This window comes from Melozone crissalis, unplaced genomic scaffold, assembly GCF_028551555.1.
Source record: "Melozone crissalis strain CALT ecotype California unplaced genomic scaffold, PUWL_Pcris_2 ptg000013l_1, whole genome shotgun sequence".
In the NCBI taxonomy this organism is placed as follows: Eukaryota; Metazoa; Chordata; class Aves; order Passeriformes; family Passerellidae; genus Melozone; species Melozone crissalis.
Genome location: NW_026535791.1, coordinates 56,974,223 through 56,998,646, shown reverse-complemented (window position 1 = coordinate 56,998,646; position 24,424 = coordinate 56,974,223). Strand labels below are relative to the sequence as shown.

Here is a 24,424-nt window from a genome sequence, read left to right as displayed (position 1 = left end):
GCATTTGGGTACACAAGCTGCAGCACATACACTAAGATTAGCTCTACAATTTTCCTTCTGCTCTTTCCCCAGTCTCATCCTGTTAAATGCAGTTGAGTGGGTTTGCTTCCAACAATCTGATGCATAAAGCAAGTGAATTGATACAGTGCATTAATGGTATTGTATGCCTATTTTGGAGTATTCTGGTGTAAAGTTGGTATAATTATGTGGCCCCAGACGTGGGGTCTAACAACCTTGTTGCAAAATAATGTGATTATGAGATATTGCATTTAAGAAATTTCCTTACCAAAGACTGTAAATTCATTTCCACTGTTCTAACATAATTCTGAAAATACAACTCTAATGAGGAACTTCTCTGAGAAAAAGCAATTGAACTGAATTCTCACCACAAGAGTTTATATACTTTATTTCTGTATTCATCACTGAAAGCAGTACAGGTGAAATTCTGTTTTACTTATTTTCATGTAGAAGAAAATAATTTCACAGAAACAACAGAAAATTACTTGGGGAAAAAAAATAAAGACCAAATGGATTTATTCTCAGAGAAAAAAACAAACCTTTCTGAAGATTGTCTTAACTGGAAAGGAAAAAATCACTTTATACTCCATCATTGTATTATTATAAATATATCTCCAAATAAGCAAGATTGGATGAAATAAGGGGCTTTTTTATACAGCACTATAGCAAGGAAGCACTTCTCAAGTATGGCAATGCTTTTGCAATTAAAAACTGCAATTTCAGGTAGGAAACTTGAGTTCCTGTGATCCAGGTAAAGGGATATTATTTTAATACACATTACTCTTCTAACAGAAAGACAGAAAACAGTTCCTAATAGGACTCAAAGACCTAATTACAAATTACAATTTTGAGTCCCGACCACCTGCCCTAATCCATTACTGACAGCATTACCCATATTTAACCATAAACTCTCCCACAATACAACAGGAAAAATTGTTTTCATAATGACTTTAATTCTCTAATGTTAAAGCATTCATGATTTGTTACTGTAGCCTAGCTCACTCACTGCACAGTCAAATATTGTGGTATTTTGTAACAGGAATTTGGAGAAGATCCACTGACTGTGCAGGCTGAAAACCCCTTTATTTTCAGATGCTTTTCAACGATGGTACAGACCAGTCTGTGTAAGTGCGTTTAATTTTCTGTTTGGACTTGGCACAATAAATCTTTATAATATTGACAGGAAAGCTTTTATAAAATTATTCCTACCATCACAATCAGGGAATGTCTAAAATGACAGAGAAAAAAAATGAAATTTACACCAAACTGTTCATGATCAAAGCTTGGTCATTGTTTAGACAAGTGATACTAATAATACTGGAACATCAATCTTACAAGACAGCAACTTTACAGAATAGATGTTAAACAAACAATTTAATGTGATGAGAGTTTTACAAAAGAAAACAGCAGCCCCAAATATCTTGTGGGGAAAAAGGTGAACATTAAATGTATCAAACAGGTCATCCTATGTATGTGTTAACAATTCCTCAAAATTAACATGACCTTTACATATTAGGGCTTACAAAATACTGTTCATGGTACTTAAACATAAACAAAAAACCCCAACAGATTAATAGATACAAGAAACTCAGGTCTGTAGCATTTAGCTTAACACAGAGAATGATCTTACACATGTACATCCTGTTAAGTTCTGTGAACAGTTTGTAGTTCTGTATAGAAAAGTGGATCTGACACAGCAGTTAGCCAAATGTGAGAACAGGCACATAGAAGAACTTGCACAACACACAAGACTTCCAGACTCTGAAGAGAATTCTTAAGTTTTCTGCAAGATGGAGATTTATTGCCCATTTACAAAGAACAAATGTTAATTACAAGACAAATTTGATTATTATACATACAAGCTCTTGAATTGTACAAAGATAATAATTTCTCATGGTTGATGTGCAGAGTTAAAAACAGTGCTAACTTAAGAGACCTTTGCAAAGATGCAGTGTAATCCCCTGCAGTTACAAGGGGACGTGACTGAACAGGTAAGACACTGATTCACCATTGTGTGTTCTTCGAATTGCCTCTGCCAGGATCATGGAAATGTCAATAAACTGAAAGAAAAATTGAGGAGAAAAATTTGATGGCATGCCAAGAGCAATAAACAATGCAGTTTAGAGCCATATAAACAAACAGTCCATCTACCTTTTTAGCTTTTATTTCTAGACAGTAATAAAACATTAAAGCTTAGGCATTGAATATATACGTAAGAACTGCAATAATACCAAATAAGAACTCAAAAATTTAGTAGGAATGCATTGACTAGGATCACTGAATGCTCATATTGTTGAGTACTTCTGACAAAGGGCATGCTGTCAAAAAGCCCCACTATTCTTGCCATCAGATGGCAGTGTCTGCTTGACATAAATACAATTTAAAGGAAGTACACCTTTTTAAGTGCTTGCCCTGTTTCAATAAATACCAAATGTTAAGCTTTTAAAAAATCCAGTAATGCATTTAAAACCTCAATCCTTTATGCTTTGCTCCACTCTATACTAAGCAAAACCTCCAAAAGGGACACGGGACTTTTCAGAACAATTCCATTTGTGTTTTTCAAGGAAAAATAATGTCACCTAAGATTTCTGTGGCCTCCTCAACAGAATAACTAAGGTCCTACATCCAAATATTTTATGAATAATATTAATTAAAAAAAAAAAAGAAGAAAAATCCAGTCAATTTTACATTTGTCACTCTTTCAACAATCAAGTGTACTCAAGGTGTGGCAAATAAATATTTTGAAGTGCCCTATTATATTACCTGAATCCCCTTAAAACAGTTCTTTAGCATGTTTTGGCAAAATGTTTTGCAAACAATGTATTTAAGAATATTAATTTCATCTCAAGGCACAAATTCTAGCACCAGTGAGCAGTAAAATACAAATACTGAGTCTAAAGAAATGACATAACACCACTGTACCTGTATTTTTGGGCAATGTTTCATTTTCTCCTCTTGGGGGATTGTGTTGGTTACCACAACAGCCTCAAACGATGCATTATTAATCCGAGAGAGGGCAGGACCAGAAAAGATGCCATGAGTCAGAATGGCATAAACTTTAGTAGCTCCAGCAGACATTAACCTGTAGAACACACAAAAATAGCATGCTGTGATGCATGTGTACATATATGGTTATAGATGAAGCCAGATACAAATCTCTAAAATGCATTTTACTTATGAAATCCTATATATAAAATACCTACAAAATAATTCTGATATTTGTATAACCTGAAGAAGTTTGAATTGTCTCAGAAAAATCCCCAACAAAAATTATAATTAAATTAAAATGTTCTTATTTGCAGCAGTGTTACTAATCTACAATGCTGTGCTTTTGACCACACCAGCAAAACATAAAAATGACCTCCAGTACAAGCTTTCTATCTTAACCAGGCAAAAAATTAAATAGGTTGGATGGCAATATTCACAACTCCATTGTGCCTCCATTATTGTCCCCCTTTATTTTCATTTGCAATTCAAACAGTTCTGCTTGGAAGGAGTTTCTGAGGAAGAAGAAATGTTAATGATTAAAACCGTAGCTTACTGCAAGGTTGTGGGAAGACATGCTGCTGATCCAAGCACTCAGTGAAGTGATGCATGAGGAAGAAAAAAGTATAAATCAAAGAAGTAGAACACCTTGTGAATGACTCAAAATATCCTAATTTAGTTTCTAATGGCCTCAATGCCTCCAGATGCTCAGCTATGTCCTACCTGCTTCTCTAGCCTTAGAAACAGAGGCCCTGAGGAATTTTATCAGATCATCACAAAGTCATTTGTTGTATCTGAAAATATGTTCCTTAGCTCATCTCCTTGATATGCATCTAGGTTGCTGAGGCAAAAAGAGTTCTAGGGAGTATTTTGGTGCATGAGTCTTATTATACACAAAGTACATCCCACCTGGATTTGACATTAATGAAAAACACTAATTCATGCTAAGAACATGACACAAGGCAACATCACTGAAGCTAAAACATCTTTCTTAGTGAACACTGCAGATACATTGAAGGTGATTGACAGTTTTAGAATTTGGTCTATTTTGTCTCTAGAAATGCACTGTAGGTAAATAAAGAGTGCTTCTCTCAAACAGGAAAGAAATAAAGGTTTTTCACAGTAATTAACTTCTATGCACAAGAGTATTAAAAAGATGTTGGCTAGGCAATTTGTGATCTGCAAAGGGCACAGCCTAAAAGAATACTTTGAGGTATGATGTAGATTAGGATGGAGATAGCAAACAACTACACAATATCTCTGCAAAATTTCATCAAATTTCCATGAAAAATGTAAGAAATACAAGATTACATGTGAGTTTTTGACATCCTTTATATAGGTGCAAACAGCAAGTCTGCAACTAAAGACTGTAAACTTGTGATATTAACTCTACTTCAAACCACCAAGAACAATGTCTAACTCACTTGTTGCTTTCATACCATTTCCCACAGCATTCCCCTGTGGAAATTTGCATTGTGTAGCTTGGACAGGTATACTTTTCAATGGGTAAAAAACTGGTTGGATGGCCGGGCCCAGAAAGCGGTAGCAAATGGAGTTTTATCCAGGTGGGAGCCAGTCACTTGTGGGGTTCCCCTAGGGCCAAACCCATTTGACATCTTCATCAGGGATCTGGACAAGCAGACTGGGGTCACCCTCAGTTAGCTTTGCAGGTAACACCAAGTTGGGTGGGGGTGTTGATCTGCCTGAGGGCAGGAAGGCTCTGCAGAGGGATCTGGACAGGCTGGATCAATGGGCTGAGGCCATTTGCAAGAGGTTCAATAAGGCCAAGTCCTAGGTCCTGACTTTGGTCACAACAACCCCATGATGTGCCACAGGCTCAGGGAAGAGAGGCTGAAAAAAAAGCTGTCTGGTGGAAAAGGACCTGGGGTGCTGGTTGAGAACCAGATTAACACGAGCCAGCCTTACTACTAACCTGAAAAAAAACACTATAAAGGCACCTGGAAAACCATAAATAATCCTTTCTGCTCAGCTAGAGCCTTAGTTCTACTGCTAGAGCCTTAGTTAGGATAGTGGGTCTACATTCACAAGCTCCTCTTCAAGTAGACCAGCTAGAAGGAATCCAGAAGGCATCACAATTGAAAAGAAGTCTAAAATCTTGTGGAAAGACTGAACAAACTCAAGTTACTCTAGTCAAGAGGGAAATGAGAACTCTTCAACCAACTTTCAGACAGAAGACAGGAAAACTTATGCTCATCTCCGCAGATGAAAAGGACAAGTAGTTTTATGCTTAAGATGTACAGTGAAAAGTAATATTACATTTGCATTGGACACTACAGTAAAAACACTTTAGTGTTAAATCCAGTAAAGCTTTGTTAAAGATTGCCTGAGAAGAGTGGAAAGGCTCCATGATGAGGTTCAAAGAGGGAATGATTTTTGAGCTGTTGTTCCTGCCTTAGAACTGTAAAGTGCACTAGATGGCCCAAGCGCTTTTCAAGTTACGACACTTTATTTATTCTGTGCTCTTCCTAGGTACAGATCATATATTTCTGTAAATATTTTCTCAATTTCATGTTCAAAAGAAGGACACAGCTGAATCACAGAACTGTGACCTATCAATTCAAGGGTCAGAATGACTTCATACTAGAGAGGTCAGGATGGGTTATAGGCTTTGAGGACAACTGTATCCATCAGCCGTGCAGTGAGTGAGACAGACCATAATAACACTTACTTGTCTGCTGCATGACATATTGTGCCACATGTGTCAGCCATATCATCAACAAGAATTGCCACTCTGTCTTTCACATCACCAACCAAGACCATTCTGTCCACTTCATTTGCCCTCTTTCTTTCCTTATGAATGAGTGCAAATTCCACATTCAGTCTGTCAGCAATTGAAGTAACCCTAGGTTGCAGGAAGAAATGCACCACGTTTAGAGAACCATTTTAAAAGAAAAAACAGTCATACAAATGTTTTTGTCACAAGACACAGTTTTTTGTCTTCTGGCTTTGAAATTACTACAGCAAAAATTTTGCAAGGAATGAGACAGGTAGACGCAATCCTAATTCAGTGCTAATTATGAACCAGAGTGTCTTAAGCTATACCCCAAATATCAGTTTTTTAATTGAGTTGACTTTAGTTTTTGTCATTAAGTGCCTGGCTTTGAAAACATTTCAGATATTCACAAGCTTTTATTAAGCTGCTGCAATACCAGTCACACTAGGTAATTTAAAGTAGGGGGAAGTAAATTCTAAGCCTACGGGAATGTGCACTTTAACACTCTAACTGGAAAATACCATTGCATGGTTTGAAATCAAGCCAAAGGGAGAAAAAAACCCAAACAAGTTAATAGTGATTAATAATTCTTTTCACAGTACTTGACTAGTAATCAAGTAGCTTACTTCATTAATAATTCCCTTAGCATACATTCTGCTTGACAAAGATCTTTTAAAACTCTTCAGGGTGACCTCTGGTGGCCAAACAAACTTCTAATAATAAACTTCACCTGTTACAGACTTCTGATTGCCTTTTTCCAGTTTGTTCTTTTACTATCTTTACTAAATACAGTGAGAGGTATCTTCAAAAAATAAACTTGTATAATTAATTTGATAAAGCAAAAATATTTGGTAGGGGGAAAATGCTGCCTTCTGACTTGAATTCTAAGTGAAGATTGCATTTTGCATTAAAAACAAAACCAACATAAAAACCAAATGCAAAAATAACAGTATCCTGATAGGAACAAAGAAATTTAACTGACTAAGTGATCTTTTAGAATTCTTTCTATGTTTCTCACATCTTTAATTTGATTAATCTAAATAAAAACCCAAACTAACAACTAGGAGTTCCACTCAGTCATATTTCCCGAAAGATCGTTATAACATGAACACTCACAACAGACTCAAGGACTTCAATTAAAATCAAATTATGACAGTCTTTAACACTTTTCCCCATACTACAGTTCAGACATTTAAATTGCTACGGGCTTACAGGAGTCTTACTTCATTTGTCTTTGTTCCCTCTGCAGAAGCAGCATGAGCAATAAAACCTGAGAATAAGCATTTTGCCTCAATGGCATGCTTTATGACCTCACCAGCCAGCCTGCTTCTGAGCTTTGGCATTGGTTTATGCTCAATCAATACCAAATAAAACAGAGTCTGCTAAATGAGTAACACATGCTGTGAATGAAGAAAGCCTCCAATGAACTAAGTTTTCTATTTTTACCCTTTGCCACTCAAACTTTCATTCCCTTTTTCTAGTATTTATAGTGCAAAACTTGGGGTCAGCAGGTTTACATCTGGAATGCAATAATGTAAAGAAAAAAGAAATGAGTCAAGCAAGCTCTTACCTAAATGGCAGCAGGTAGAGTGGGAATAGGCCATATGCCTTGACAGAGAAGGGAAGCTTAGGCAATTCCAGAGCGAAGCAGGAAGAGGTGCAGCAACTTGGCTAAAGAGGCAAGCAGCAGGGAAAATCTCTTCCCTCTGGTGGAGGGATTCAGCTAATGAGGCCACATCCAGGGAGAGAGAAAAATATCTTTAGAGTATAGAAAGCTCCTGAATGTTTTTAAGCATGAACAGCATTGGAAGAAGTAGTTGTTCTCTTTCTACAATGCAGTTGGATTCATCAGTGTTGTACCCTTTATTTTGCACAATTCTAGAGGAATATAGAAGACTAGACAAACTAGATCATTAACTACTAACTATATGTACATCTAATTGGTTTAGGTTTGTAGAGTACCTTTTTGCACCACCTGCATCAGGTGAGACTATGATACAGTTTCTCCACTCAGGAATGTTCTCTTTAATCCACTGCAGGACTGCAGGTTCTGCATACAGGTTATCTACTGGAATGTCAAAGAAACCCTAGTCCAAAAGAGAAAGAGTTTCATAAATACGTGTTTGTATCTTACCTGGAATGAAGACAAAGGGAAAGAATCCAGCCTTTGCCCTTCATAAATGGCAGAACTTCATTAGTATTTTACACTGGTCTAATTCTGCTTTTGATACTACTGTCAAATGCTGCTGAAGTCAAATAAACATTAAGGCCTTGAAAAATATCACCCAAGAGTAGTGAAAAAGGAAACAGGTGTTCCCAATTGATATAAAAATCAGGAAAGATGATCACCTTCAGGCACTCAAGTAAATTCATGCTAGTGAAAAGCTCTCAAAATATCCAGTGAATAATACTCAGCTTCCATAAATTTCAACTGCTTGACATTAACAGCAGTATTTCAACATGGGGAGGATGCAAACCAAAATGGAATCTTGGTACAAGTTGTAAAAACGAGAAATCTGGTTTGGACCTTTTTATTTATGTGACAGCCATCTAGCATAATAAGAAATTCTGATTAAATGGAGCACCAGAACTGAAGGATTTGGTGTTTTCTGTAAAAAATAAGTTCTCTTAAAACAAGGTACACATGAGAATGACAAATTATGTCTGCTCTGAGTCTGAGGCAAAGGTTTTGTGATTTGTTGGATTCAGCAGTAAGCCAGATAAGGGTTGCCAGGCTCCATCTCCACTTCTTTTAAGAAAATATTACACCCTTGGCTGTAACAACAAAACTCTACCTAGGGCAATACTATAATCTCTGACAAGGCTAAGATTAAGAGAACTTGCCCCAAGCCAGTATATTTTATATTCTGGAAGCTCTTACATTAGACTTGGCAAATTCTACCACAGCTCCAATGCATAAATATTTGAAGTAACTGCAAAATCACCTCATAAAATCGAGACTGGTTTCTTTCTAAAATGGAGTTTCATTAGAAACAGGTAGCAACTGTGAACCCTCACAGTTCTGTACACAGCCTTTCAAATTAATGACCAAAGCCATAGAGAATTACTATCATCTTGTCACATTAATTCAGTGGAGCTTCTAGGACAGCAGGTAAGAACCAACCTGGATCTGAGAAGCATGCAAGTCCATGGTGATGATGTGGTCAGCCCCTGCCACTGACAGCATGTTGGCAACAAGTTTTGCAGAGATTGGTGCACGGCTCTGAGAAATAAAGCACAAACATTAACATTTAAAAAATATTTTGACTAGATGCACAGAATCAGAAGATTAGCTATTTTTCTTGGTTTTTTTCCTTTTACAATATCTGGACTCTAGATATGAAAAGCTTCAGAATTTTAGTTTAAACCAGCCTGTCAATCTTGCTACTAGGGTTTTGAAACTCAGTAAAGCATTTAGGAAGATCTAAATCAGCTTGCACAGTCTGCCTAATAATGCTTTGTATTAAAGAGATAAAATTTGGGATATAGTTTTCCAATTCTTCTACTTAAAAGTTTCAGCTAACTTCACTTTTCTACTCCACAGAAACACCCCATTCTATCTTATTCTAAGAAACACTGCAAAATTCGAAGATGGAAGGCAAAATGGACCCAACTTTTGAGAACACTGCTTTAAAACAATGTTAGTATCAAGTATTTCTTCATAACACAGTAAAGCTTGTAGCAGATCCTTGTTGGCAGGGGTCTTTTACCCTGACTTTTTTTTGTAAATTTCTGTTTAATTCCTGGATGCAATTAGGAGTCTAGAACTCCCAAAAGGCACAGGGGAGGTTGAAGAAATCCTAAGTAGAAAGAATGAAAAGAATAAAAATCTTATTAGCAAAGTTAATGCCAATGTCAAGAGGTTTTTAAAAGCATCAAGGATGCAGAACAAACAAAAACAAGGAAACTCTGGAGGATACCTCACTATTTTTTGGTTACTCCAAAGTTTTTTTCATTTTTTAAGCTCTGTAAAAACCTGTCTTTCCCTAGACAGTTTTCTCTACACTAAACAAAACCTCCTGCTTTCTTTTGCTAATCTTTAAATAAGGCTAATAGCTGGCAATAACATTAGCATAAAGGCAGAACTGCAAGTCAGAGTTTCCATCTCAGTATCAGACTGCTTTCTGCTGGCACAGTATTCTCTCCTGCTACATCTCTTTATCAAACAGCCTCATTTCACCTCCCAGGAACTTCCTCTCCTTCCAGCTCATACACACAATTACAGGGTACCTCTGCCTCCCTTCCATTGACGCTTGAGGGCATAAGTGACAATGAGCTGAATCACTGACAATTTAGCCTGGATGCTTTTCCATTTGTACTTTCATCATAACTGTTTTCATCAAAACTGTTCCTAGCTTAAGTGGACACTGGGCATTTCTCTGTTTTAATCTGCAGATTGACAACACACTTCCAGAATAGAAACTGTGATACTACAGTCTCGTTTTATGGCCAGATCAAGTTTATCACCATCATTACTGAAATTCTTCATTTTGGAAACCACCACTTTTGTGTGTTGTGTTTCACAGAACATCACCACCATTTTGTCAGTGTAAGACACACAGAAAGCAGATGCAACAGCCAGCACTTCCCTAGATCTCTGCAATTCAGATGCATATCACTTCCAGAAGAGTTCATCATCATTACTGCTTCAGCACAGTTGATTTTCCACTTACTGAGAACAACACTGCTCTTCATTTAAGTTCAGTTCTGCAAGTTATCCAAAGCTTTCTGGATATTTCTATTATTAGTAGCAAATTTTTGTTCATGCCATTTGAATTCCTGATCACTTCAGCTCATTTTAGCACCTGACACTTTTAAGCTGGACTTCAAAATACTCTCAAATCTCTGTCAACATCTAACAAAAAAAAAATAGTATCTACTCTTTTCATTCTGTTGCAGTGTTCTCTTACCAGCTCTTTCCAAACCTCTAGTTTAAAGCTGGACTAACAGGTAAATCTGAAATGAGAGGTTTGCTCTCCTGCTTGTACTATCCTATCTTTCCAGGCTAGACACATTCCTTCATGGGAACCTCATTCAACCTGACCTTATTATTCAGAAACTTGGATGACAAAGGTGAATGAGAACTCAGGATTTTCCTTATAACATAGTTTGTAAGGTTCCCTTCTGATGAGAGAGGTAAAAACACAGATTCACAGTATTCATTGTTCAATTCTTTGATGTAATTTTAGATTATTTTCAGTTAGTGTGAAATGCAGCATTAGATTATTTACAGAAACAAAATTGTTAAAAAATCACTTGAATTACCAGTGGCAGGAGGAATCCACAAAGCTAATATAAACAACACCACAAAAGTAACTGTGCAAAGGACACATTGCTGAAAGTAAAAGTTGTCCATTAAGATCAAAGCTCTGTTGCCTTTAAGCATCTTAGTACATTGTCTTGTTCAATATTCATCACATGCACACTGAACAGAAAAAAAAAAAAAAAGAAAACCAAAGAAAGCCCAAATATTTATAACTGGAACTTTCACTTCCAAGAAAGCCAGTTGTGAAGTGTATGGATTACGGAATGTTAACTAATGCATTACCAAATTTATAATCTCAAAAATTAGAGATTTGCTTTGAAGCCTCAGAAATTGACAGCCATTATCTTGAATATCCAAATAATTTTTAAACTAGAATCTAGGGGTTTTCTTGTAGCAATTATTCTACAGGATTACTGTCATGGCCTAGGTGAAACACAACTGAAATCAAGAAGTGAAACTGAAAATGTTCCTAGTTATACATAATGTAACCCAGTGAGTTTCACCCTTTCAGGCCATATTAATGGAAATGCACAGTGTTAGATAAAAAAAAATAAATAAATTATACCTACCCAACGCTCCACGGACCCCTTCTACAAATCAAAAAAACAAAGTTACATGAGCTGTAGAACACCAAACTCATCTGTCACTACTTCTAACTTATCTCAAAGGCATCTCTACAGCATCCTACATAAATGTTTCCTGCCCACAGCTTGGAAGGTTGGCATAATTAGAGGATGCATAAATGCAGTTATAGTCAAAGCACAGAAACATCTGAGCTATTTTTAAGTTTACCTAGCTTGTGCATCAGAAATATTCTAGTTTAGGGCAGCACTTGACTGAATCTAAATTAATTTACTGACTTTTTTATAATTCTTAGTAAGCCTTTGTTTTTGCTTTTTTTTTAAAATCTGTTTCTCATTTAAAGATAGTTCAGGTTTAGTGCTAAAATTTTCAGAGTAGATTAAATTGCTCAGACTAAGATTTTTACTACAAGGCCCTTTCCTTACATGAATAAATGAAGAGCACTTTCATTGTTCTCAGAAATCATAACTGCACCAGAGGTATGACAAATACATGCTTATTTTAAGCAGCAAGGACTCAGTCTATTTTGTTCATAACGCATTAAAGCCACTAACTTAAATTCAAACTAGAAAACAACATCCATGTACTGAAGATTACACTGCTTCAATTCAAAGTCAAGCAAACTACAGCAACGTCTTCCACCATAGAAGAAAATCTGTGTGTGATCACAGGTAGAAAATGGCTGGCACTTTACTGACACTTCAGGCAGCACACAAAGCTCGTGCACTCATGACGGGTCAAAGACCAAGTGATCTGATGCAAGCAGGAGGGAAGATGTCCCTGTCAATAAGCTGCCCAATGTTGACAGCTGTATTATAGCTCATTTTGCAACACAGAGGTCAACTAACAAGGTTAATTTCCAAAGATGGCAAACATTTTCTCAATTGCAAAACTGAGGGGGATAAAAACCCCCACAAACACCAACAGCAACAAAAAATATATGCCCACAATTGTGGAACTCAGTGACACACAGAGAACAGTAATCACTTTCCACAGCATTTCTGAAATACAAAATGTTCCTGGACAGCATGCACTGTGCCACCACACTGTGGGGTTAAAACGTCTCTGGAAGTCTGCCACATGAAATTTGGGTACCCTTGAGACGACAATTTAGAGGCATGGAAATTTTGGAATATATTCATCCTTTTCCCACACCAAGAACTTAGAGGATGGTACAGCAGAACTTCCCAATATGAAGTGGGAAATCAAAACATAGTGAGACGCTTTCCCTTCTTAGCAACAAAATGCATACTGGTGCCCTTTCAAGGTCTTTTGGTATAAAGTACTTCATCATCCACTACAAAACACAACAAAAATGAAGTACCAAGAGATGTAGACATAGAATAGGGTCTTACATTTTAATTCCTGAATTCCATTTTTGAAAGTATATCAAGTAGACTTTTATAGTAGTAGTATGCTATTACAGAGCCTGCAGTTAAAGAACTAATATACCAGAAAATAAGTTTTTTTAGTTTTGTTCTTCGATATCACAGGCTGACTATTACATATTTTATAATAACTGCCATTATTTTTAGCTTCTCCATTACTTCAGTCCTGTTAGGTTTTTAATCTAAAAGAATATCAGAATCAACAGAAGGTTTGCAGAATGATTTGATGCCCAAAGTGAAAGAGAGGAGGCAGTCCATTTATAAAAAGTAAAGGAGAGAGACAATTTTCCAAAAACAAAACCATTACAATCCAATCTTTAAAGCCAAATTCACATTTCTTATTACTTCTTTTCAAGTGAGCTTAGGTAAAAGCACCATTCATATAACCTCTCAAAGGGTCTTTTTTTGTACATATAGTAGAGATAAAGTCCAGTTTTCTCTTTTTTAAAATCAGTCTCACTTCCCACACAGGGTTTGTTATTGTGTTACCAACTGGACTGTACTGATATATTCATCAGTTATGACAGACCAAATTCAGGAAAAGGGCAAGAAAATCAGTAGAGTATTTATAGGGTTTCCATACAATTTCTTGTCTTCATAAATAAAAAAAAATATTACCGATATAAATTTTTTTAAATCTGTCTGGCAGCATAAAATAATGTTTTTGGTAATTTCTGTTATGTATTGTGGATTTTATCAGTTCCTTCCATTTTGCTCTGTTTAACCATCTAGGAAAAAACCTACCTACATAATTGTTACAGCACTTTGAATTCAGTATTTAATTCCATGCAATTAAAATGCTTAAAAAGGTGTTCTATCCAAATTAATAGGGATTTAAAAACAAAAAAAGAACTTTGAAAAAGTAGGATAAACAATCCCATAAAATGCAGTTTGCTAGCAAAGTACTCTGCAAAGACCACACACATAGAATATACCTACTTTTGCAAACTGAAGGCATGCCAATTATCAAAATACAAACAAAAAAGCTAATTTGTCTCGCTCCATTCCTTGTGGATAAACTAACTGAACATTTTACTAAGAGAAAAGGGGGGGGGGAATCAAATCTTTCAAATCACTTAAATGTTTATGAAAATTGTTAATCGCAAAAAATTTCAAGTAAGCAAAGTGAATAGAAGCCTTCCAAAATGACAATTCTTACCTACCTTGTCTTTCTTATCTTGCCTGGCATATGGAAAACATGGAATTACAGCAGTCACTCTGGAGGATGATGCAATCTTGCAAGCATTGATCATGATGAGCAGCTCCATTAAGTTGTCATTTATTTCTCCACAGCCACTCTGGATAATATATACATCTTCCCCTCTCACACTTTCACCAATCTCTACACTGAAAGAGCAGGAGATGATAATTTCAACACTTAAATTACTGGAAAGGCATTACTAAAAAATAATAAAAAAACCCAAACAGTTGTGTTTTAACAAACTACCGTAGGTCTTCTGTAAACTTCCCATTTAGGGTAGGATTATTTTTACAGCGATTTCTATAAGAGCTCCTTGACAATTTTAATATAAGCCAGTATGGTCTTCATCAGGTCAGCACCAACCAACAGCTCTAAAATCTACACCATGATGTTCAAGTAAAGTGTTTTTAAGAGACAAAAATCTTACAGAAAAGCTAAGGCTGCCAATCAACAGCTTGCCACTGCTCAGCTCTCATTTTGTGCCATTTTGTGTTCTGTTTCCTCTGACTGTGCTTATGTGCTTTGGTTCCTTTTGTGAGTATTTAAGTTTTTTTGTTCTTCCACAGATTTCAAGACAAATTCTGGGATCAATCACTGATCACACCACAGAATTCAAAAATTAAATTGAACTTAAACAGGAAAAATAAAACAAAACTGTTGCATGCGTAATTCTTTCTCAATTCTAGATCCAAGTAAAAGACATCTACTACTGAACCACACTAACTTTTCACATCTGTTACTTCAAAACTTACACATAAATATAACAGAAAAACCTTATTTTTTCCCTAAATCTATGTACAATGTACACAAAACATACAGACTTCCTAAGTAATTAAGTGATCAGACCTTGCAAATTCATGCTCTACTATGTTAGTCTCAGTTATTAAATGCTAGAATATATTGAACTTTTAAAAGGTTGTACCTTTACCCAAGACACAAATAAGCTCAAGTTTCTGACTGGAAACCATCCAAGTGGCCCAGATGTGAGTAGAATAATTACTCTAAAGGGTCCTTCAATGCTGAGGCTTGCTCTAGTCAAACACAGTCCTAACAAGTTTTGTTTATCAACTCTCCAGGTGCTATGTAAGACTCATGAGCTTTCTGCAGAAAGGAATTTACTGCTTTTAAACATCTTAATGATAAGCACACATTTTATTTATCACTATCAAGATAGTTGAGTACATGCTCTCAGCTGCCCTATTTGAGTTCTCTGCAGCCCCAAACAAACTATCCAAAGATCCTGTATTAAGTTTTCTCCTTAACTGAATACATTTTTTGCCTAAGAATGCTACTAGCAGGATTTCTTAAGGTCAAAAGAAAGCAAATCATCAAACATCAGGTCTCTGGAAGGACAGAGGTGATCAAGAACACCATTATATGCAGATATGTCAGGAAATCTTTTGGAGGCTTTCATTTTTTAGGCACAAAATTGTTATTTTCCTCTCTTAGTTTTTGATCAATGGAATGAGGCCATTCAGAGAATTGTGCTTTGATTTAAATATTTTTTGTTTCCCTTTTTGAAGCTGGACAAGTTTTGGTCAACATAACATTTTTTCAGCAAGATACTAAGTGTGATACATGATTGGAAAAAACTAGGCAGGCTTAAGTAGGAGCCCTTCTGAACACAAACCCAGCTCCATGTGAGGAATCTACTGACAAGCTTACAGATGTGGCTGCAATCATTATTATAGCTTTGTGGTTATCGTGAGGGCTTTAAAAAATTCTAATTGCACCCTGACTCAGCAGTTACACAGACCTGCTTTATAATGAATGTTGTCTCATACCACACCTCTTTGGAATATGCCCAAAGAAAAATTATTTTATTACTTAAGAAAAAAAAAGATCAGCTAATTTAACAGTCTAACATTACATACTAGGAAAAACATTGGCTGAGTGACAAAAGTATAGGATCTTAGTGTTCACTATATACCGAAAGAACACTTGGAGCTGTTTTACCCTTTTTAAAAATTGTCACTAATATGCACATCATTAAAAATCACAGTTTTCAGAAGGTCAAGGAATATAATTTCAGATAAATATAGGTCTGGTTAATACCATGTTATTTTTCCATTGTCACTAATTGTATTTTTTTTTATGATCTTGGGCTACCAATAAACATCAACTTGTAACCAACTTAGAAAACAAACATCCTACTTCTTTCTCTCTTAGTGAATTTGAAAAAGAAGTGTAGCCATGTTTTTAAGGCTAGAATGACATACATACTTGTCGCATAGAAATGTGGGTAGTCACATTTCCCAGGCAACAAGACAGAGCTGTACAACAGATCAGTATCTCTTATTATCTACTTTCTCAAAGATTGGGAGGTATTGTGTGGACTCAACCAACAGATACACACAGAGCTGCCTATTTCACCTTCCCCAAGCTAGAGAGTAAAAGATAACCAGTCATTGTGTTGCAGACACAGCCTGTACTTATCACACTGGTGGGGGTTTGGGTGGTGTTTTTTTTTTTTGGTTTTGGGTTTTTTTGACTGGAGGGAGAGCAGGGAATTGGCAATTAGGGTTGGTTTTGGTTTGTGGAGTTTTTGCCCCATCCCTTTCTCTTTTTTTCATATTCAGGCAACCAATAAAAGACTATAAACTACAGAATCAGGTATTTGAATGTTGTATTTCAAATATCTATTAGACAACGCTAAGCTAACTGCAGTCAAACTCTGTGACAGTTATCTTATTAACATTGCTACTAAATTCCCCCATCTATATCATGACCTTATTAACTGTTTATGAGGTTATTTAAACAATTTCACATAGTCAGGACACAGAGGAAGGACACAAACACAAGCTCTTGCCTCAAGATTACAAGCTCTGTTTGTTTTATGCAATTTAATCAAATTCACCTATTTGTTAACAGTTTAAATAAATTTCTGTTCAAGAAGAGTCAACAGAACCTGCACATTAAAAGCCCTGACACCACACAATTGTGTTTAAAAAGGAAATTTACAAAATCAATAGCAAACAAAGGTAATTAACTCTGAGCCAGATGCTTGGCATCCAGCACAAGGCTCTAGCTGGGAAAGATACACATAAGACAGGACAAGATGAATACCAAGCTTATGTGTTGGTATCTGCCTTCAACTTGCAAAGGCTGATTTGAATGTTCCATTTAACAAGCAGAAACTTGGACAGACTAACAACCATGAATTAAGGATACAGCATGAAACCCACTTAGGTTACAAACATATTCCAATGGCTGAAGCATCCATTAACCAAAAATCAGAATCAGGAGTAATCACAGATTGAGATCCTTTTGAGCCAGATTTATAGTGCAGTCCCAACTGAACTTAGGGATGGGAATTACAAATTTGTGTGTTCTAACTAAAAACCAAGCAGCTGTGGGAAACAGGGGATTAAGTATGCAGAGCCAGACTACAAAGGTAAATAATGTAAATACATAGCTAGGATGTTCAAATTATACACTTAAAAGGGTTCTATGTATTTTTAAAAATAATTAAAGCAGTTTAAGTTTCTAGCCATGCTTATAAAAAGTAAGATTTCTCAAAAAAAATAGATGCTAAAAAGGTAGATGTGTACTTCAGGCCCTTCCAACACCCAGAGAAGAGGCCAGAAATGAAGGTCTAGAGTCCTCATACAGTGTGCAAATGAATCAATATCTCAAAAGTGATCAAACAAATCCACATGCTGAGTTTGCAAGACATTGAAACCCAGCCAATGGCAAGCACTGAGCAGCAGGGTGTGTTTGACCTCTTACCTTTGGGAACACATTTCCCAGAGTAAAGTCTTTCAACCCAAGAGTTTCAACTCACTGGGCAAATATTTCATCTGATGTGATGTTACATCATAAAGTGAATACCAGCAAAGCCCAAAGCAAGAAAGAAACAATAAAAATGCCAGAGTTGGTTTTAAGGCTACAGGGATCCCATATCTCCTGGCAGCCGTGCCGTCCCCTCCACTCTAGGCTTTTCCACAGTTCCAAGGCAACCCCCTGCTATATCTCCATTAACAACTGCCCAGCTCTGATGCAGAGCACTGGTGTGGCAAACACTAGAAGATAGGAAATATCTTGTTACCCTCCACTCTGGCACACAGCCTGTCACAGCAAGAGGAAAACACCTTTTCTTGAGCAAGTTCTGGGTTTAACAACAGGTAGCCCCAAAACTACCCTCAAACATTTGGAAACGAATGTCTAACAAGTCTGAATGCATGCAAAAACTCTTCAAAGGCTGAGTACCAAACTCTGCACCTCAGGACACCTGGGACTGCCAGCCATTATCTGCACATATTGGGGGTTTTGCTTGGCTTGCCTTTGTTTTATTTTTCTTGGGGGGGGGGGGGGGGGGTGGGGAAGGTGGTGGTGTGGGGTTTTTTTTTCTTTTTGTTTTTTTTTCTTGTTTTGTTTTGTTTGAGTTTTTTTGGGGGGAGGGAGGTTGTTTTTAAATTTCAAGTTTTAGCATCTACACAAAGATAAAAGTGCACCACATACAGCAAGGCCAAATAAGTGAAAGTCTCAAACCAAAAGCTTTAAAGGATTTGGGTGCTTTTCCAATTCAGAAAAATGAACAATGTAATAATGGCCATATTTGCTGCGTCTTCAATTCCCTATACAAACAAAACACTGTTACGGCTTTAACACATACAGTGCGCAGTCCAGAAACAATTTTTACCTTCTCCAGCCAAGCTGGTAAAATCTATTTCTCCAGCTTCCACTAGCTCATGACAGTGTAAGCAAGCTGGGAGAGCAGGAAACAGCTGTCCCCTCTGAGAGAAGGAGACCACCACCAGCGCAGCTGGGAATCACTTGTTGGGCACTATGAGGAAACACTGCACATCCCCATGTGTCCCTAGTCCCTCCTGTCTTCAGCTGTCCTAACACCAGTTTGTGACCTGAGCTGGCTCATTCCATGGGCAGGGATCTGCAAACACCAAAGCATCTCCCCAGGGAGGGTGATACAGCTCATGGCTCCACAGCAGCTGAACACAAAGGAACCAGGTTACACGAGATGCAGTGGAGTTATGGCTCATCTGAGACAACTGCAGTGCAAGGATGCTGATGGGGGATTAAGAAGGAAGTCTTAAAGCCAGGTGACAAATTGTAAATCCCTAGGACATAAGTTTCCAGGTTTACTCTTGATTTTTTCAGTTACTTTCTTCATGGAACAAACTAGTTTCATTTTGCCACTTTGTGTGAAATACAAACTCAAACCCATCTTGGATTCTCCAGGGAAACATCAGCTACTTTTTCCTAACTTCCAAGACCAAATATCAGCCCACAAAATCAAGTTTAATTTACTCACAAGGAAATGGCTTTCATATAAACAGCACAGCTTTTCCCATAAAGCTGACAATGTCCCTTTGTAGTCATTCCATATTTCCTTCTGCAAAAGCTAAATGAGATTCACTTTAATTTGATATTTCTGAAATAGTCCAACTTCAGCAGTTGAATGAAGCTGTGGGTAGGAAGCCTTCAAATTCACATGTGCCAGGCAGGACTTCAATTCCTTTCCTCCTGGATTAAGAAAATCTACAAAACTCACTTCAGCCAGTGAATCTGACAGCAAGAGGCCAGGAACCTCACAGGAATGGGTGGCAGCACTAACCATCTTTCACCAGGAAAAATGTGTGCTAAAGAATGCCATCTGAGAGCAGTTTATCCATTTTGAGAATAACAAGTATATCAAGGGCAGAGTTAAAATAAATAGTCTTCAGAGAAGGAAGAATACCCTACCTTGAAAGAAAATAAAATTATTTACAAAGTAATACATTTAATCATATTTTTTTCAATTGACTCACCAAAAATAGCTGCACTAGGGTTTAATTGTACAGCAACTCTAATTAAATGCCACCTCAGTGTATTTGAAGACAATTTTGCAAAAAGCTTCAGAGTACTTAATATCTGTATGTATCTGTTACATGTCAGTCAAACAGTTTCATGATGCTGAGGCTACAACAGCCATCCCTGTTTAAGGACTTCTTTCTCCAGCCTCAAAACTGCTGAAGACAGTTGGTTTGTGGGGTTTGAAGAAGATAAACTGTCTAAGCCCCCACTGCAGTCCTTATCATTTTGCCAGATAAATAAGGTGGTGCCACCCAAGCGCCTTCCACGCCACTGTGGCTGGCACTTAACTGACACAAAAGCTGTGCAGACTAACAGAGTTATCACCCACAACCAGAGCTTAGTGAGGAGCTCTGGTGCTGCATTTGGTAGGGCTGCCTGACTTTAGTAGCCAGCTGAATGAAAGCGTTTCCATACAGTTTAAAGGGAAGGAAGAAAAAAATGGGGCAGTGATTGAGTCTGGCAGCAATTTCCCCACTTTCTCAGCACAGGCTTTCCATTTACCAGCTACAGAACCTGAAAGAATATAGATTGCCTCAATCAGAAGATGACTGTGATACTGTTGCTAGATACACCAGTCTCTGTACAGACAAAAATGAGGAGCCTTTCCTATTTTAAATGTTCTGGAGCTGTAAACATACAGCTTAGCCACAGTGCTTGTCAGTGGTGGTCCTATCCCTGGCTAACCTCAGCATCAGTTTCTCAAACCCACTTACAGCTGCTGAGAACTGGGACTGAAACCTAAAGCCTGTCTGACTTGAAATATAATGCAAAATATTTAATAACTCTTCCCTTCACTCTATTCTGCAAGCCAGACTAATTACAACTCTCAAGTGAAAGGCTCCCAGCTAGGACCTCTTGCACAGATTTAAGCCTGGGGCTGCACACAGTTGTCAATTTATGCATCATTTATATTTAAGAGAATGCAGCAAGTAGCAAAACAGAGTTTTGAACAAAAGGTAAATCTTCTCTGCAACTTGCTAACAGATCTGACAAAACAAGAGTTTGACCCTCAGGCCCAGGCTTATCTGTTTGCATGGGGGATTGCTGGAGTGCCACTGGAAGGTTTAAGGTTCTTTGAGCTTTTTAACTATCAGGTTTTAGGATTCTGCAATACTGCAAGTGTATTTCATAATGCCAATACACTTGTTTATAAATTTAAAAATGCAAGAAAAATTTTTAAAAAGCACTGCGCTGGAGTCACTGTATATAGAAAAAAGTAAATTTTTGCTTATATACACATGCAGTTTAACAGTATAGAAAGACTGAAAATCCAGATGCCTCAGGAAAGAACTGCTCTGCATAAGTATCAACTTTACCTGTAGTTTAATTTCAAATACATTGTTGAGGAATTCTCTTACTATTATTGCTGGGGATTTTTTTTATTGAGAACATTAGTCTAGAAAACTGGAAAGTCAACATCCTGAAGTAAGTTGCTAAGAATATTGACAAAATTACTTGAAGTAATATGTAGTGGATACAACCTGATTTGCTGAAGGGGAAACAGGAAATTCAGATTTGACTCTCGAAGGAAGTTGTAAAACAAAACAAAAAACCAAATAAAACCCAAACACTTATAGGTTTAAAACATTAAGCCATATTAGTTCAGGGAAGAAAATAAATAAAAAAGATAATGGCAGCATTGCCATGTGGCAACAGAAGCAACCAGAAATAATGTTTTTAATAAATACATTCTGCATATGTGTACATTGCTACTTGCCTAAAAACATAAACTGGCACTACTAGATTAGCCAAACCTCTGAGACACTGCAGTCACCACTACCTTGTTTTTAATGGTAAATAGAATATTCCCTACCTGGAAAAATAGGTGTATTCTGAAGCCCAGAATTTAATTAACTTATCTTATAAAATAAACATGCAAATTGTGATAAATTTCTACCTTGGATGAAATCTAAATCAATTTAGTTCTACTGTTTGCTGTTTCAAGCACAGATTAAGATAAGTGTCTCTGGAGAAGAAACATTAAAAAAAATTAGACAAGTTAGCAAGGAATTCATGCAACCAAATACACAAGTTAAGTTTTATCATGCAGAAAGGAGATCAAAGAGCAATAAAGTGAGAATGGGGCTGGAAAGAATTGAGAGAAGATTTAAGCTTTCATTTAATCAGGAATGAATAGAAGAGTTAGAGTGTGCAAACATTAGATTGCATAAACACCAATGGAAGAGGGTTTATAGTAATGCCAGTGAGCATAACTAGAACAAGAGCAACTGCACTGAGAATGCAAAAATGTAGACAGAAAAGGACAAGCTTTGTGAGAGCAATTTTAGAACACATCATGGTGATCTTTCAAAGGAAGCAATGAAAACATGCTTTTTCAGGAGATTCAGAACAAGAACAGATGAAAATAAACACACAAGAACCTCAGAGACTAGCCAGCTATTTACAGCAGGAGCTTGTTTCAGAATCAGCTGGCAGCCTAGACCCACATACCTACACAGAGGAGCAGTTGCAGTCTCACCAGCTCATGGGGTGAACATACCACTGTCACCTCAATTTGAAACTGTTCATTAAAACTGAGAGAATTAAATAGGTGGGTCAGAAAGCTGAGATGACACACTAGCAAAGAGAGGCAACATTGATAGAAAAAGTCCTGGCAAGCACATTCCTGGACTCCAGGTGAGCAAAGCTGTCCTCATGGTTTCACACAGGATTTTTTACACTGTTACCAGTTACTTTTGGAGTTTGGCTGGCTAGGAATCTGGAATGACTGCACTTTCAGGAGTGAGCCAAGGCCATCACAACAACCTGCATCGCTCTCATGCATGACCATCAGTCTTGGACTAGGGAATGGAGCCCTACAGGAGCTGCAATGGGTCCACCATGCACACACCTGGCTGCTAATGCAAAATAAAGACCAGTTGCAACAAATTCTGCAAGGGCAATTTGACTTAGATGCTTTAAAAAATCTAATCCAGCATCCTGTTTCCATATCTGCCTGTACGCAGATATAGGTAGGTAAGTAGGGAAGACCTAGTTAAAAAACTGCACAGCATACCCTAGTTCATAGGACTTTTTTTATCTCTCGGTAGATAAAGTTGATCAACTGCACAGTTAATTATCTGCGAGCAGCAGGATGCGCCTGACATCGCAGACGGGCTGCCTGTGCAAAAACCATTCCCACTACAGAGGAGGGAGGATGCTCTTCACGCGGCTAGGGCCGTGCCAGCCCTCCTCCGGCCGAGGAGCTCCCGACGGGAGCGCCCCAAGGGACAACCCAGCAGGGACACCTGCGGTGCGGTGCCTGTGCAGGCGGGGGAAGGCAGGGGCACAAGCAGGAATAATGAGTGCGGGCGGGATACACGGCCCCGGGACACACGGCATACGGCTCCCGCGGCTGCGCCTGCACCGAGCCGTCCGTACGCGGGTCCCGCACCGGCACAGCCGCCCTGCCAGGACCCGCCGCCAGGCCGGGCTGACAGCGGGGCGGGTGACACCGGAGCGGAACCCACCGCCAGTCCCGGTGACAGCGGAGCGGGCCCCGCCGCCAGTCCCAGTGACACCGGAGCGGAACCCACCGCCAGTCCCGGTGACACCGGAGCGGAACCCGCCGCCAGTCCCGGTGACACCGGAGCGGAACCCACCGCCAGTCCCGGTGACAGCGGAGCGGGCCCCGCCGCCAGTCCCAGTGACAGCGGAGCGGGCCCCGCCGCCAGTCCCGGTGACAGCGGAGCGATCTCCGCCGCCAGTCCCGGTGACAGCGGAGCGATCTCCGCCGCCAGTCCCGGTGACAGCGGAGCGGGCCCCGCCGCCAGTCCCGGTGACAGCGGAGCGGAACCCGCCGCCAGTCCCGGTGACAGCGGAGCGGGCCCCGCCGCCGCGCGGGGGTGTGTCCGGGGCGCGCCCGTGACGCCGGCGGGGCGTGGGAAGGGGACGCGCGGCGAGGGCTCGGGCACTGGCAGTGGCAGGGGCACGCACCTGGTCTCCTGGTTGCTGAACTTCTTGGTGACCACCTTGCCCAGCTCCAGCCCGAGCCGGTCCGCCACCCGCTGGGACAGGTCGTGGTGGGAGCTGCCGCTGAAGAGCACAATGTTCGGCATGGCGGGGGCGAGCGCGGCGGGCGGGCGGGCGAGGTCGGGGCTGCGGCGAGAGCGGCGGAGGAGCGCGGGGAGCGCGGTGCGGGGTCAAATAGCGGCGGTGCGGGCCCGCCCCGCCGCCCGGAGCGGGAGGGACCGGGGCGGGGCGAGCCGAGGGCGCCGCGGGGCACAGGTGTGGCCGGCCGCCCTTCGCGGCCGCGGGGTGGCGGTCGGAGGGGTGGCTGCCGCCGCCTCCTCCTCCCCGTCCGAGCCCGGTGCGGTCCGTGCCCCCCAGCCGCCTCTGGAGCAGCGTTCGGCCGGGCCTCTCCTCAGGCGGGCCGGGCTCCGCTCCTCAGGCGGGCCGGGCCTCTACTCAGGCGGGCCGGGCTCCGCTCCTCGGGC

The 24,424-nt window shown here is 39.3% G+C and overlaps 1 protein-coding gene across 1 annotated transcript; it reads right to left on the bottom strand.

The window, feature by feature from the left end:
* Nucleotides 1-1,620: 1,620 nt before the first annotated feature.
* PRPS2 (phosphoribosyl pyrophosphate synthetase 2) lies at nt 1,621-24,046 on the bottom strand. Its single transcript, XM_054271729.1, has 7 exons — nt 23,925-24,046; nt 14,137-14,320; nt 8,862-8,960; nt 7,700-7,824; nt 5,693-5,866; nt 2,941-3,100; nt 1,621-2,078 (listed from the first exon to the last, which is right to left on the bottom strand). Exons 1-7 carry the CDS (start codon nt 24,044-24,046, stop codon nt 1,986-1,988), a joined length of 957 nt encoding a protein of 318 aa, XP_054127704.1. The 3' UTR covers nt 1,621-1,985.
* Between the last annotated feature and the right edge of the window lie 378 nt (nt 24,047-24,424).

Coding starts and splice junctions, on each gene's coding strand:
- PRPS2 (XM_054271729.1), bottom strand. CDS start 24,046: ATGCCGAACATTGTGCTCTTCAGCGGCAGCTCCCACCACGACCTGTCC. Junction 7,825..8,861: donor TGCATGCTTCTCAGATCCAG/GTTGGTTCTTAC, acceptor CTTTTGGACTAG/GGTTTCTTTGACATTCCAGT. Junction 3,101..5,692: donor ATATGTCATGCAGCAGACAA/GTAAGTGTTATT, acceptor TGTGTTCTACAG/GTTAATGTCTGCTGGAGCTA.